The sequence below is a fragment of the Apodemus sylvaticus genome, chromosome 18 (genome assembly GCF_947179515.1).
Source record: "Apodemus sylvaticus chromosome 18, mApoSyl1.1, whole genome shotgun sequence".
In the NCBI taxonomy this organism is placed as follows: Eukaryota; Metazoa; Chordata; class Mammalia; order Rodentia; family Muridae; genus Apodemus; species Apodemus sylvaticus.
In genome coordinates, this window is record NC_067489.1 from 30,911,601 (window position 1) to 30,927,386 (window position 15,786).

The 15,786-nt window shown below is 39.4% G+C and overlaps 1 protein-coding gene across 1 annotated transcript in view; it reads left to right on the forward strand.

Moving 5' to 3' along the window:
* Positions 1-372: 372 nt before the first annotated feature.
* Positions 373-15,786, forward strand: part of Tex15 (testis expressed 15, meiosis and synapsis associated) — a 35,918-nt gene continuing 20,504 nt past the window's right edge. The window contains exons 1-3 of the mRNA XM_052162512.1: positions 373-496; positions 3,919-4,084; positions 14,085-14,322. Of these exons, the coding sequence (XP_052018472.1) occupies positions 373-496; positions 3,919-4,084; positions 14,085-14,322 (528 nt within the window). The remainder of the gene's footprint in view (positions 497-3,918; positions 4,085-14,084; positions 14,323-15,786) is intronic.

Sequence of the window (15,786 nt, forward strand, 5' to 3'; positions counted from 1 at the left end):
AGAAAGATGAACTTTCACAGAATAGATTATTTAGAGTGAATTTTGCCCTGTTTATAAAAAATATTGGTGGAGATGTTTAAACTTTTCAGGAATAGAGAGGCTTGGTTGCTCATTTGTAATCTAGCAAATTATAAGGGAGTAGTCTGTTGGAAACTTTAAAAAGTTATATACAGAATATATTTTTAATTTATTCATTTTTCTGTTTGAAAAGCTGGCAAATTGCAATTGAAACCTGTTGACAGTATGACTCAGATTATATTGTAACTCTGTTATCTCTGAGGTCTTCAGGTTACTACCACATTACGTGTCAGTATATAGGCAAGAAGTGTATTTAATGATCATAACTTGAGTTGATTTTAGACCTCCAACAACATGGAAATGAACGAGAATGATAAGTACAAGAGCCCAGACAATGAATGTTTGTGGACTACGGACTCAGAAGCCAGTGCTGGGAAGAAATTCACCATTCCAAAAATCAGGAGGACGACTGAAAAAGGTGATGTTTCTATAGAAGAGACTTTTTAAAAAAAACTCTGTTTCTCTGGTTCTCTTATGTTTATTCTCACCCAGTATTAAACTAGGTTAAGTTAAATCTTTGGTTCCTCATATATACATGTGTCTCAAAAAATAGAGTGAACACCTACCTATTCCAGTCTTCCCAGTAATTACACTATAAAGCCCTTGGATTTATTTGTTTGTTTATTTATTTATTTATTTATTTAATGTATATGAATACACTATAGCTGTACAGATGGTTGTGAGTCATCATATGGTTACTGGGAATGGAACTCAGGGTCTCTGCTCGCTCTGGCCTCTGTAGCTGTCTTCAGACACACTAGAAGAAGGTATCAGATCCCATCACAGATGGTTGTGGGCCACCAAGTAGTTGCTGGGATTTGACTCAGGACCTCTGGAAGAACAGTCAGTGCTCTTAACCACTGAGCTATCCTTCCAGTCCAACCCCTTGGATTTTTACATGTAAAACAGATATAAGACAAGTTCCAAAAGTAGAAAGAAAAAAGAGAAACATGCGGCTAGAGAATAGTTCACAGTATATCTTCTGGACTCTGTGTTTGCTCCAACTAGAAGGTGCCTGCCACCTAGAAATACCAATTGGCATTGTCTTCTCCTGCAAGAAATAAAATAAAAATCTTATTTTCTTTGCCATGGCACTAAAGTGGGGTAGCTTAAGAGAGGGGAGCTATTAGGTATTAGATGAAACAAGGAATTTGGATGATAAAGGAGGTACCCTTGTCACCAAATGTCGTATCAGAAGAAGCCAAGTAGGAAGCCTAAATTACAGACAGGTTATCATTTTCTTACTTTGTACTAGTAGTGACCAAGTATGGAGTCTGGACTGTTTGTCTCTGCCATCCTTTGCCCTACATCATCAGGAGATCCCATACCCCCAACCCTTGCTGTTGTGAGGGTGCCCTCACAAGGGTAGCAGTGCTGAAAGCAAAGTACAGAGCTCAGTCTTCTACCACATGGCAGGTATCCATGCCTACACAAGGCACTAGAGGCTGAGTAGGTGTATTGCATGTGCTTTTTCTGCTTACAGTAGCAATGGGACACACCCCACACCCCCAGAGTACTGGTGTAAGCCCTAAAGAGAATGAGGACTAAAGGTCTGCCTTGTGGGGCTGACTGTTCACTTTGATTATCAGCAGCTCCCCCAAGCAGCATGGTTTTAGTAGACATTTAGTAGACTATTTAGTAGACTATTATATAGTGCCCAAGATATAATACAATCTTTTTATTTTACCACCATTCAGGAAAACCTCAATGTGATTGAGTAAAACTGCTCTGTAAACAATCAGTATTGCAGTACCACATGTAGTGACAAACATGTCGAGATTATTTGAAACACTTCAATTATTTTTTAAATATTTTTCACACATTATATTTTGAGCATTTTTTTCTCTTCAAGTTCTCTCAGATCTCGTTCACCTCCCTATTCACCAAACTTCTTTCTCTAAAGAAAAGATAGACCAGAGCTACCAAAAAGACAGAAAGCACTAAACCATAACCAAAAAAAGTTCACAAAAACATGGACTCCATTGTTGGGCAGCTACTCTGCCAGGCTGACAGTGTGACCCTGTCTCAAAACAAAAGCAGCCTCAGATAGCTAACATAAGAGAATGTCTAGATGGCCTTAGATTTAACAATAACCCAGTTATAGTGCTAAAGGCATGAGCTAAGAAAGTCTTGATTTAGCTAGACTTACTAAAATTGAAAATGTGTGCTCTGAATATGCAGCCAATGTAACAGAGCTCAGCTTTACAGGTAGTTCTGGTGCTGGCCATAATGCAAAGAATGTGACTCCCAGTCTGATTCTGAAATGGAAAGCTACCCGATTATTTAGTGTCACTTTGCTAATAGATGTGTAATTTTAGGGGCCTTTGCATGGAGCATAGTGATGAACTATCAGCATGTGGAACAGATTAGAGTGGGATTGTATCTGTTGACAAAGTACAACAGTGTTTTACTTTTGAAATCAATGAGATGGAACAAGCTTTGGAATATATTCAGAAGCACCCCGAGGATCATAACGGAACCAGAAAGACACTCGTTAAAAGCCTTGTTACACTCCATAGCACACGGTTGTGGATAATTGTTTTTCTAGTACCATTCTTAGAGATGTTTTTGTTCTTTTCTTTTTGTACAAAGTTGATCCAAAAAGAGCAACATGATATATTGCTCCCGTATCGTTCATAATTACTTGCATATTTAGACATTTGCCATCAGACATTTGCCAAGAATTCTAATCAAGTCATCAGACAATTGATGAGCACATAAAATTGGCCACCATTTCCCTTAGGATCACAAAACTGCCACTGATAGCAAAACCTTAAAAAGCTCAAGAATTTCACTGGAGTAGAGGCTTAAAAAAAAAAAAGACAATATTGTCATCTGAATAATTATGACCTTTGAGATAAAGTTTGTGGTACGGTACTACAGAATCTGCTGATGATTTCAACTTTTGGAAGTCAGACCCTTATTTGCAGTCTGTAGAAACTTAAGTACTTCAACTCATTTCTGTTGGATACCGGAGTAGTGATTCAGAAGTTGTCTGGGAAGATTGCATGTGAACAAGTCCATTCTATTAGCTAATAAGGAAGAATCTAGCGAACATGAGATTCACATTTTATGCAAAAAGAAAGAAATGGAAGCAAAGCTCTGCAGATTTTGAGAACCTATTTGTAAAACATAAAGAACTGTTAACTTGTACGCAAAGAACCCTTGAATGCAGCAGTGAGAAAACAAACAAAAGACTGAGTCAAACACCTTAAGAGAAACGTCAGCAAAAATGATAGCTAGAAAACAGTGTATAAAAAGGTGATTTGCATCTTTCTGACTTTGGGGATATGAAAGTTAAAATCACTTAGATACTGCTACACACCTAATGGAATGGCCAAAATTTAGACTACTGTGCATGTCACATGCTGTGGAAGGTGCTGAACAATAGCAACATACTCACCACTGATGGGAACACAAAATGCAATTGCCATTTTGAAACAGTTTAGTGCTTGAACCATATTCTTGACATACAGTTTACCTTTACATGGGAAATACCAAGAAGGGTTAACAGAAGCCATCAGGTTGGTGTAATACTCATTAGTCACATTGTGGAATTACTGATTTAAGTTAAAAGTAATAACCTAAGTTCTAGTGCTATGTTATGTCTGTATGTGTTAACCATCAATAACGAACAGGTATGCGGAGAGAGGCGAGATAATGTTTTCCCTTTCATCAAGTCGGGAGGTTATGTTACTTAGATATAACTGTAACTGCCAACTGTTGCCTTCATATGTTAATGAGATTTCCAAGTTGTCAGTTATGCTGTTTGTTGTCTCTGTACAGGTAGGCAACACCATTTTAAACACAAATAACTGTTCCCCTCTTCTTTTCCTCCAGTTTACTTGTCGTCCTGTCTCACCAATACTAGAGAGTATGGTTTGATACATGGCACGCTAAAGCAGTGCAGGCTTGATGCAAGCTGTGACCTGCAATTCACATGGCAGTTTGGGGATACAAAACTGGTTCGCAACGAATATCTGGAAAAACAGTTTGCTGCTAAGAGGTAAGTTGGTGTGACTGAAGCATGTTTGGGGTTGTTTTTAACTGCAGAGTCATACGAATTAACTTCCTTCTGTCACTTAAAATTGCTAAGAAAGTAAATGTAGATTATTTAAGAATTACTGAGGCAGCCAGGCAGTGGTGGCGCACACCTGTAATCCCAGCACTCTAGGAAGCAGAGGCAGGTAGATTTCTGAGTTCAAGGTCAGCCTGGTCTACAGAGTGAGTTCCAGGACAGCCAGGGCTTTACAGAGAAACCCTGTCTCCCCCCCCCCAAAAAAAATCCAAAAATCAAAAAACAAAAAAAAGAATTACTGAAGCGGGACTAGGGAGATGGGTAAAGTACATGTAACGAATGAACCTGCAGGGCAAACATGCAGATCTGAATTTGATTTCCAGTACCCAGGTAAGATTCAGGCATAGCAGAGGAGAGCATGTACCTAACACCAACTCGGGGTGACAGTAGGAGATAAAGGTGGATCCGTTGGGCACATTGATAACCAGCCTAGCGAAATGGATGAACTCTAGGTTCATTGAGTGGAACTACCTCTATAAAACAGGTGTTCTTAACCTGTGGGTCACCACCCTTTTAGGGTCAAATGATCTTTTCACAGGAGTCACCCAAGATCATCAAAAAATACAGATAATTATTTTTCCTAATGGTAGCAAAATTACAGTTATGAAGTAACAATAAAAATTTTATGGTTGGGGTCACCACAACATGAGGAGTTGTACTAAAGGGTCTCAGCATTAGAAAGGTTGAGAACCACTGCTCTTTAAAAGTGAGGTGGAAAGCAACCTCAGACATCTACAGATGTGCACACCAGGTGTCCATGAATATATGTGTATGCCACATACAAAGACACACAAAGATTGACTTAAAATGCAGATTTATTTCTCTCCCATAATCTCTTATACAGCTTTTAAGTAATGTTTGTTTTATGCACTAAGATGGTAAGTTGGTTTGGTGATCTGGTGACCCAGTGTTGATTCTCTGTTTCACATCATGCACCCCAGGCCCACTCATCTCCCCATCCCCTTGTATCAGGCCTCCACCCTTGCTACCTCCCCCAAAAAGAAAAGGAAAAACACACAAAAATATGTACATATAGAAAACATCTTGTGGAAGCTGTAGTGATTTGGTGTGTCTCACAGTAACCCTCCCACCCCGCCTTCCACCCCCCTCATCCATAAATCTGCACTGGTTCATTGCAATGATGCAGAGTCATTGGTCTGCTTCAAGGTCTGTAGCTTATGTGACACCATCAATATTGGCTCCTTACCAAGAGCAATTACTTGGTTTTCATGTTGTTACCCTGTGTCATGGAAATCCTGGTCAGGATGACCAGCTCATTTCATGCACCCCAACAATTCACTAATTATGTAGATGGGGGGCTACTCAAAGCCCTGGGTCTGGGCTTGGTTGGTAGCTGGGCTGGTCAGGCTCCTGGATCCTCATAGCTAGGGTGAGCTCTCAGCGCTGCTGCCAGGTGACAGGGTCACCTCTCCCATAGTGAGCTCATTTATAAACTATCAGTTTTGTGGTTCCTTATGCTTACAAAGTGAAGTTGCAAAGAAATTATAAAGCAACACTTTTATCTTGACCCAATTCTTGGTGTTTTGAGGCAGGATTTCACAAGCTCAGCCTGGCCTCCAACTTCCTGTTAATAGGAGGGTGACCTTGAACTCCTGCCTCTGCCTCCCAAGTGTTTTTTTGAAGCTCATGGACTATTGCATTAGCTAGAGAGGAAAAATAACAGCTGAAGACAGCCATTGCTGGTGGGAGAAAGAAAAACATTGCATCTGAGTTAGGAGTCTGAGAAAGTAGGCACATTCAGCAGCAGGTTGGGAAGCAGCTTCGTGGGGCAGAGCTGGGTGCTCTTGAGAGAAAAATGTGAGACTTTCAGAGTGACGTCGGCCAAGCTTGTAAGAATAGATGTGAGGGGAAGGCAAAGCTAAGCTTCAATGAGTTGAAACTCAGGAAAGTGGCAGACCCAGCACAGAGGTCGGGAGCTTTTGGAAGAACAGTTTGAACAAAGATTAACTCTACTACCCACTCTTTCATTTTTCCTTTCCACCCATGGCTTCAAGCTTGAATGAAAAGAGTGCTTAGCAGAAGAGAGTGACGGAGTGGGAGATGAAAGGAAATTAGTGCCTTTCCCTTTCCTACCAACCCCTTCTCTTAGAGAAGTAAATACATTTATAATCTGTAGTCTTAAGTAAAACAACTGCTTCCAACAAGATACCGGTCCGCATTCTTACCTACCTATGGCTATGCTTTGTAGGTATTAAATTAGCCAAAGCATGGAGTACTCTTGGACACTAGTTAGGCATTGGACCAAACACCACATTTCACACATAGAGGTGTGAATAACGTTACCCTTTACAGTTAAAGGTAGATGTCCAGGTCGATATGAAATAGCATATTATAATAAAGGTTAAGGTGCTCGATTCATGAGTTGAACTAGGTTCCTTAGAAGTATTTTCTTTGAGTAGGTTTAGAAGCTTAGGGTGGGATTGTGGATAAGAGAAAAGCTAAATTTAATTCTTAAGTTTGCTCAAATGTATATCAGATTCATAAATAAGTTAAATCTATATAAAAATGTATTATTTTAAACATTGTCTGTACTTACCTTGATACTATGATTAAATCTTTTGTAAATGTCCAGTTTTACATTTTCTATCCCAGCTGTGTAGTCTGACTCATCCTGGGGTTAATCTCATCAACTTTATGATCGATTCCAAAAGTAGAATTATAACCATTTGGACAAATGCCAGTGATAAAGATTGGCATAGTAGTCTCTGTGAAAGAGAAGGCAATATGATATGATCAAGGAAATGCCTTTTTCCTGGTACAAAGTACTCCTGGTATAATGAGGCTCCTGTTTGGATGACCCAGTGCTAAGGACATCAGGGCAGAGATGGAATAAACCCAGATCCTCATGATGATCTGGAGTTACCTAACACAGTGTTCCTGGTATGAAAGACTGCCTAATAGCAGAGATCAGGCAAAATTACTCATAAGGCAGTAGATTGTCTTTACTTGAAGTCTCTACATCTCAACTAAAACTGAATTTAGTACTGGAAAGGAGATACTCCCAAGTAAGTTATTGCAAAGTAGGCTGTGGTTGAGGGGGCAAGAATAACAGACACCCTCTCCATGTGCCCTCAGATGGGAGGTTGGTGATAACCTGACTTGGCACAGAGTTGCTGTAGTTAATACACAAAATATCAGCATATTTAATGTCATGACTGGTCCTGCTTAAATCAAAGATCATTTTTTAAAATAATAGAAAATTAAGATTCAGTAAAAGATGTTTTCTGATTGTGATATCATCTCCATGGTGTTTGACTTATAAGATTAATGTAGAGAATCAGCTTCTCCAAAGATTGTGTGAGTAAAAAGAACTTTTAAGAGAACAGTTTTTAACCAAGGCATGGACAAAGCACAGATCTGTCTCCTATGATATTCCCTAAATATCTTCTTTTTCATATTTTCTTCCTGCTAAATAAACTCAGATTTATACAGTAAAGAATTTTACTAGGCATGGGGGCACACACTTTTGATCCCAGCAGACTCAGCCAGGGCTGTTGCACAGAGAAACCTGTCTCAAAGGGGGGCAGAGAGGAATTTTACGTGGAGTTGGAAAAATGGCTCATTTTGTAGTATACTTTCTACACATATAAAGACCCAAGCTACCCCCAGCAAGCTATTTTAAAAATCAGAGCATGGCAGAGAGAGGGGGCGGGGAGGGAGGAGAGAGTGTGAGTGTTCATGCACACCCCACACAGATGAAGAGATATTTTTAATGCAAGGAGAGAAGAGTAATGCAGCTCCAAATTAAAATCCAGGTAAAGCTCAGTATATATTCAAATTTATGTGATAAAAAAGTCTGAGACTTGTTACCAGGAAACAGAATTTCTTAGTCTCAACCATTGTCTGAAGTTCTCTTGTTTTGGTTATAAACCTTAGGAATTCTGAGGGCAAGAAATCTGACCTAGTTAGGAGAATATAACTGGCCCTTGCTTTACCAATCTTAACTTTTAATTGGCTCTCTGAATTTTTTTTTACCACAGTTGTATTTTGGTTGTAGGTAATTGAACTAACTCTTAGTAATGTACTTCTTGAATGGATGTGTAGACTATGGATATGTACCCACATCTGTCGGGAAGGAAGACATCCCACACTTCATGGGTGTGGGGTGAGCTGTAGGAAATCAATGGAAGTTTGGGTGGTTCTCTGTGTGGGCTGATTAGAGAGCGGCAGTGTGTTGCAGAATCATTGGAAAGAGTTTGTACCCTGCATGGCAATAAATAAATAAATAAATAAATAAATAAATAAATAAATAAATAAAAGTGTTTGCTAGTGTAACTGAGTTTAAAGACCTTAAGATGTGGGGGTATCCCATTGTCTAAATAGATATGGCTTAATTACATGAGTTCTTTTCAAATGGAATAAGATAGCATAGATCAGAGGAGATGGCAGTAAAGGAGATGGGGAAAGAAAGACAGGTTGTGAAAGGGACTTAGCATGCCTTTGCTGACACCAAAGATGAAGAAAATGGATTATAAGCCAAGGAATGTGTAGAGAGAGGCTGGAAAAGGCTTTGGATCAATAATTAGCAAGGAGACAGAATATTATTCCCACTACTACTACTACTACTGAATCCCAATAAGCAAAAGGGATCTTCCTGTAAAATCTTAGAAATAAACACTCCAACTAATTTGGCATTACCCTGATGAAACCTGTATTGGAATAAATAGCTCCATAACTGCTATGGGATACATCTGTGCTGTCTAACCCACTTCGTGGTAGTTTGTTACAGAAGCAACTGAAAACAAAAATACTGCTTTATCTCTTAGGAGTTTGCAAATTTGTTGAGTCCTGGTTCTCTGACTATATTTCATATACAGTTGAGTTTCCACAGACACCGTGGTCCAAACCTACCTAACACAAAATGCCAAAATTAAATTATTAATACTAATTTGCATATTGTTGCATCACTGAAATCTTCTACAGTATACAGTACTGTTCCATCCTGCCTGAGATTAGATAATTCTTTTGCCCAGTGTATCCACATGTTATACATTAACCACACATAGTCAGTTGTCGTCTCAGATGTCAGAGCAACCGCAGTATCATAGTGCTCATCCCCAAAGGGTAAAGAAAAGCCATAATGTGCTTCTAAGAGGTAAACTTAGAAAGAAAAACCCTCCGTTTCCAGGATTTATGTATGATACACATTTTATACCCATAAATTATAAATAAGGGAAAAAATGGTTTTACTGTTACACCTCAGACTACAAATATAGTAGCCAGCCTGATGAGGTCTTAAGATAGGGTATTAAGTTATACTGTCAGGGCATGAAGGTTCCTCAGTGGTTAAAGTGGTTTCAGTACAGATGTGAAAATTGTGGAGTTCCCCCAGAAATGTCAGGTGGGTGTGGTAGCCTATAATTCCAGCCTGGGAGTGTGGAGATAAGGGCATCCCCAAAGCAAGCTGGCTAGCCATGTCACTGAGTTCTGGATCTGACTGAGAGATGCTGCCCAATGAACAAGATGGGCAACTGATGGAGGGTTACCCCTGATTATCATCCTTGGGCCTCTGTATGCCTGTGCATACATGTGCATGCATACCTACACATATGCACATACATACAGCAACAGTGGGGGAAAATTAGAGAGTTTGAAAGTAATTGTAGTTTCAGATACCTGAGATTTCTTTGCCCATTTCCCAAGGCTTAAAGCAGAGATATTGTATTACACTTTGAGCTGGCTGGACCTGAAGGATTTGAGAATTACTGATTTCCCTGTCAACTTTCCAAAGAACCTCATTTCATCTGTTTTCTGTCAGACATAAAGCTTCTAGAATGTTTGTCTTTTTCCTCTGTCCAGACCATGAACCTAAACAGTTCATATATTCTTTAATTGCCGATTAAATTTCTGCTCTATTTACCATATTATATGTATGTATGTATGTAGTATGTATCTACCATACATACATGGACCATTTGCTGTCTAGCTACTGTTTGCAATTTGGGATGGTGCAAGTAACTGATATAAGCACTGGAGTGGAGTCTTTAAGCCATATTGTAGTTTGTTTCAGAGCACTGACAAGATAGTGCAATAGACACTCCATCATCTCTGGAGATTTTGTTGTTCCTGGCCATTAGTTATCCTAGGCGGACTAGCTTTTTTGTCAGTGAGTATTTTACTGTTTTTCACTTAGTACTTAATGATATAATAGTGGAAAGGACCACAGTGACAAGCAAACCAGAGTATTTGGAAATGTCAGTACTTGAGTGCTGGGTTGATTTTAAGCTTTGTACTCTCAGAGCTTAAAGTATATATGAGGATCAGGCTCTGACAAGTTTATCAAGATTACAGCATAAAAACATGAGAAAATTTTTCAGAGGATTTTTAACACTGAATATTTTTAAGTGTGTGTGTGGTATCTGTACGCCCAGGTGTGTTATGTCTGCCTGCGTGCTTATCTAGAGACCAGAGGTCAATTTGAGGTATCTCGGTTTATCTCTCTCCTCCTCATTTTTTGAGACAGTCTCTTCAGTGAACCTTGCAGCTAGGAAAGCAGGCCATAAAGTCCACAAGATGCAGTACCTCCCTTCCCCTCCAGCATGATAGACAGGCTTGGGATACCATGTCTGTCATTTATGTGAGTGCTGAGAATCTGATCTCACCCAGAAAGCACTGTATCTACTGAACCATCTCCACAGTCTGTGTGTGTATCTCTGTCTCTCTCGAATACTCAAAATAGATATAACCTTTAGCACAAAATCTGGTACTAGAGCACCTGGTATGTGTTAGGTCTACATGTGCTTACCTGATTATTATACATTACCGTAGACACATAGATCGGTTCTGGCTCATTATATCTGTCATCTCAGAAGACACGTTGAGACTGGACTGGCCAGACCCTTGGCAGAACTTCCTTTGTGGGTTTTAGAGGCTTCAGATGGGGACACCACACCACAGATGTGCCATATTGAGAGCTAAAACCACCAAATGACATGTTCTTTACTGACCTTGAAAGATTTAGGAGAGTAAAAGCAGAGGTGGTGATGACCCCAAGGAATGAGTCACACAGACACAACAGCAATGATGCACAGAGACTAACAGCTTATACAAAACAGACAAGTTTAAACCAGACAAAGCTGATTCAGTCCCAACTCCCGAGAAGACACTGACACAAAGATGAATCCTCACAAAGAAGCTGTTTGAAGGCGACGCCTGCTGGGAGGTGGGGAGAGACGTGATTTCTCTCAGTGTCAGACCCAAAATGAACTCTTTCATCACTTGCTTTGTTTTAGTAATTTTTGTCTTAATGACTTTTTGTTTTCATTTTTCTTTTTGGTTTTTTTTTTTTGTTGTTGTTGTTGTTGTTTTTTAAAAGGTAGAGAAAGAACATGAAGCCGGGGAGATAGGGGGAACTTTGAAGAATTTTGAGGAGGAGAAAGAATATAAAATAAAAATACATGAGAAAAATTAAATTAGAAAAGATTTTAGAGCGACAAGTGTACCCCAGATACCCCAGCACAGTTGTACAGTCTCTAGGTCTCCTAATTAGTTCAGTGTGCACGGTCTTTGCTCTGCAGAATACTGAACCAAATGCCATATGCTCCATCCTCTGTCTTATTTTAGACACCGCAGGTCCTACTCCACAGAACTCCCCATTCTCTAACTCTTCTGCCTGCACTTTAACACAACTTTCTCACTTCAGAGGGTTCAGATCTTCTGCTGTTTGACATTGTGGCATTATTCTAAGGTTTGAATAACTTAAGAAAAGCCAAATTTTTACACAAATTATAGAGCCAGAAATCATTCTACAATATGATTTTTGTTATGATTTTTCGAATCTTAAATTATATTTAACCGTAAAATGTTTTCAAGTGTAATTCTGAATCATTTGATAATGTTGAAACATACTCATTTCACCACAAATGCTAATCTAAAATTTTGATTATCTACTATTATGTATTTTCAGTCAATAGAGTATCATAAAATCTTGTCAAATAAGATGACATATGGCTATAATCTTGTATCTGGATGAATCAGGAGTTCAAGGTCAGTCTGGGCCACAGAGACCCTGACTCAGGGAAGCTAAACAATAATAGCAATAACATTGTGATGTCTATAAACAAGATGATTCATTAAAATTAACTTTGGGACCAAGGTCATGATGAGTGGCACTCCCATACCATGCTGCCAGTGTAAGTGGCAGAGTAAATTCACCAAGGTTCTAAGCTCTCAAACAGGTGATTAATGTGAATTAGCCTTAATGTCAATCATTGCATTAGCCACTAAAACAAGGTAGGCTGTCCTTTGAAGTGAGACGTGAATCTACCAGCTGAGGCCTGTAGATCACATATTCAGTACAAAGCTGATGAGTGTCTGCCTGTGACCTCCTACATCAGGTACCTTAGCTGCTCCTCTGGAGAACTGACTGCAGCTTCTACATCAGTACTTGGTATGTCACTTTGCACCTAATGCTAGGAAGACTTCTTTACACCTCATAAAGCAGCCTCTGACACCCACCTGCTCCCACCTCTGACACCTGGGGGGTACCCCCTCTGTCGCTTTCACAGCACTGAAGTGTCACAGCTTGTTCTCAGCTCAGCAATGGCCTAAGGGAGTGTTGTAACTGTTGATCTTCTATCAAGACTAGTAAGACTTCTAATGAGCAAAGACTTTTATTTACATACATGTGTATTCACTGGATTATCTCTTTTAATGGTCTTCAAGACCAATTTTCTTTTTTTCGCTTTCACAACTGTTTAGTACAAGAGGCCAAGCCTTCGGCCCCTGCTAGCTTTCAGCATACATTTCTTGCTGTGGTTAACATTCTAGGATTTTCATCTAAAGAAAGATCTATGTTGTCTTTTTACTTAAACACTTAACAACAGCCTTTGTAAAATTCTGAGGTAGTCTAATTTGAGTTGTGTTTTGTCTCAGGAATGAGGAGGCCTGGGGGTTGGGCAGATGGCCAATCTACAGAATATTCAGAAGGTGTGTGTGTGTACATCTATATATACCGTATAGATAAAGAACACCATTTTATATAGTAGTTGTGGTACATGACATTCTCCAAAATTGGAAAAATAATACTCTTTGGGCTAGAGAGATGGGTCAGTGGTTAGCAACCACATGGTGTCTCGCAACCATCTGTAAGGGAATCCCTTCTTCTGGTGTGTCTGAAGACAACTACAGTGTACTCATATAAATAAAATAAATCTTTAAAAAAATTACTCTTTAAGTCACTTGACACAGTTTATCATAGAAGATATAATTAAAAAATAAATTTACAATATCAACTGAATTAGTGAGATATGATAAGAGTGAGTAGTATATGCTTTTGGAGGAATTGATTGTATGGACAGTAGTGGGTTTCCAGAAGCCGTGGGGCCCAGTAAAATGAAATATACTGTATGATTCCATCCTGTCACTGCTACTCTGGTAGCTCAACGTATTTTGAACCTTTTATTTGTGTGTGTGTGTTTTGTTTGTTTTGTTTTTGTTGTTGTTGTTGTTTGAGACAGGGATTCTCTATCCTGGCTATCCTGGAACTCACTCTGTAGACCAGGCTGGCCTCGAACTCAGAAATCCACCTGCCTCTGCCTCCCAAGTGCTGGGATTAAAGGTGTGCAACACCACTGCCCGGCTATTTTGAACCTTTTTGTTAAATGTTTATAACAGTAAAAATTGTTAGATATTTGAGAACAAAACTCATGTAATAACTCTTAAGATTGTGTACTGGCTGCATTAAAAATGTTGAGTAAATGTTAATTGTCCACTGTCAATCGTCTTTATGCTGCCCATAAGTCCTGGACATTTAACCTTGAACTTGGTCTGCAGGTTGTTTTTAGTCCTGACTCAACCGCCATCCTAGTGGAAGCTAGTACCTCTGATTATTGTCATTAGTTTGTAATTTCTTTGATAATCTGAAATATTTTAACTCTGTGCCATTTGTCACATTTGTCTGACATAGGTCAGAGATGCGTGAGGGTGGAAGACACAGCAGAGAACTGGAAGAACATTTCTGCTTCCTGGCACTTCCTCAGATAGATGTGGTGGATGTTTACCAGAATGGGCTAAGTGTCAACACATCAGCACCAAGGATCCTTGGGAATCCTCTTCTTGGAGTGTATCTCTTTAGACATGTTGACGTTGCCCTGCGTCATGCTCTCAGTAGGAGCACGGCTGTAGAGAGTATTATGGTTTTTAAGGTAGGTGGTAGGACAAAATACTAAATACAGGAGCAGTTTAAGTCACTGTTGACATAGCTTGGTTTTAGATTAAATTATCTTAAATAGAATATTCCATGACTATTCTGTTGTTGTCCTGTGGAATTTTTCCTTTCTTTAGTCTTTACCTGACTGCAGCACAGAGTAAAACCACACCAAGGCAGCGCTTGTCATTGTCTGCTCAGCGCACACTTTGGTCTGGATGCATTAGCTTTGTTATTTTGTCATGCGGTGATCCCACAGCAGCTGGTGTCCTCCAACAGTTAAATAGAATTGTAGCATAAGCTAAGTTTATTTATTCAGCTCTTTCAATTTAATACCATTTTACCAATGTCAATTAGATGGACAAGCACTTATTTTTTAAGATTTGTTTTATGTGGATGGCTGTTTTGCCTGTGTATATGTAAGTGTACCAAATGTGTGTCTGCCTACAGAGGACAGGAGAGGGCATTGGATCCTCTTGAAATAGAGTGACCACATATAATCCAACGTTTAGGAGATGGAATATACCTGGAGGACCCCTTGGGCTGGCCAGCCTGTCAAGCCAACTCACTGAGCTCCATGTTCAGTGACAGACCATTTCAAAAACTACAGTGGGAAGGGCATCTACACCCCGTCCTGTACAGATAAGCAAGAGTTTCCTTCCACACATACACGTGCCACACACAAAGTCCTGTACTTAAATTTCTTCTTTATCATACCTATGTATTTACCTATAGTAGTCAGAGGATAACTGTGTAGGTCGATTATCTCATCCACCCTGTGGAGCCTATGAAGGCCATGAGCCTTGGCAGCAGGTACCTTTAGTTGTACCATCTCACTGGTCCTTAGATTTTTGTAATATACACAGAAATAGTATTTATGGATTATTTGGTAATTCTGATTTAATTTTGATAAATTACCTCGTAATGTTTTCTAACAGCATTGCAGTGGTACTTAACAGGCAATTATGAGACTAAGCATAAAAATTTGAACAGTCTTACAGAGAGAATGAACAGCTTCTAATTCAAACTAGTTATGAACAAGTATATGAGTCTTGGAAATGAGCTAACTAGAGAGAAGATGGTACAGTAGATAAAACACTAAGTCCCCAGACTTTGTGCACAGTTTCCTACCATCAGTACTTAATGGTTCCAGTTTTTTACATCCTCACCAACATTTCTTTTAATTAAAGCTTTAAGGACTGACTTGGAGAATGTTCCCTGTAAAGTCGCTAAGAAAGTTTGAGAAGTGATGTTGTGGCCCTACAAGACAGGAGAAGAATGGCTCCCAAAATACTAGGCAGAATGTCTTTACATTGAAACGGTGGCTGTTCCACACCTTAACCTCTGTTTGGCAAGAATTGGTTTATTCCTAGATTCAAATTTTATGTCAGAGAAAAGTGCACCATTACATGTCCCGCCGTGTAATGCCCAGTTGTCTTGAGACAGGCACCATTACTTGTTT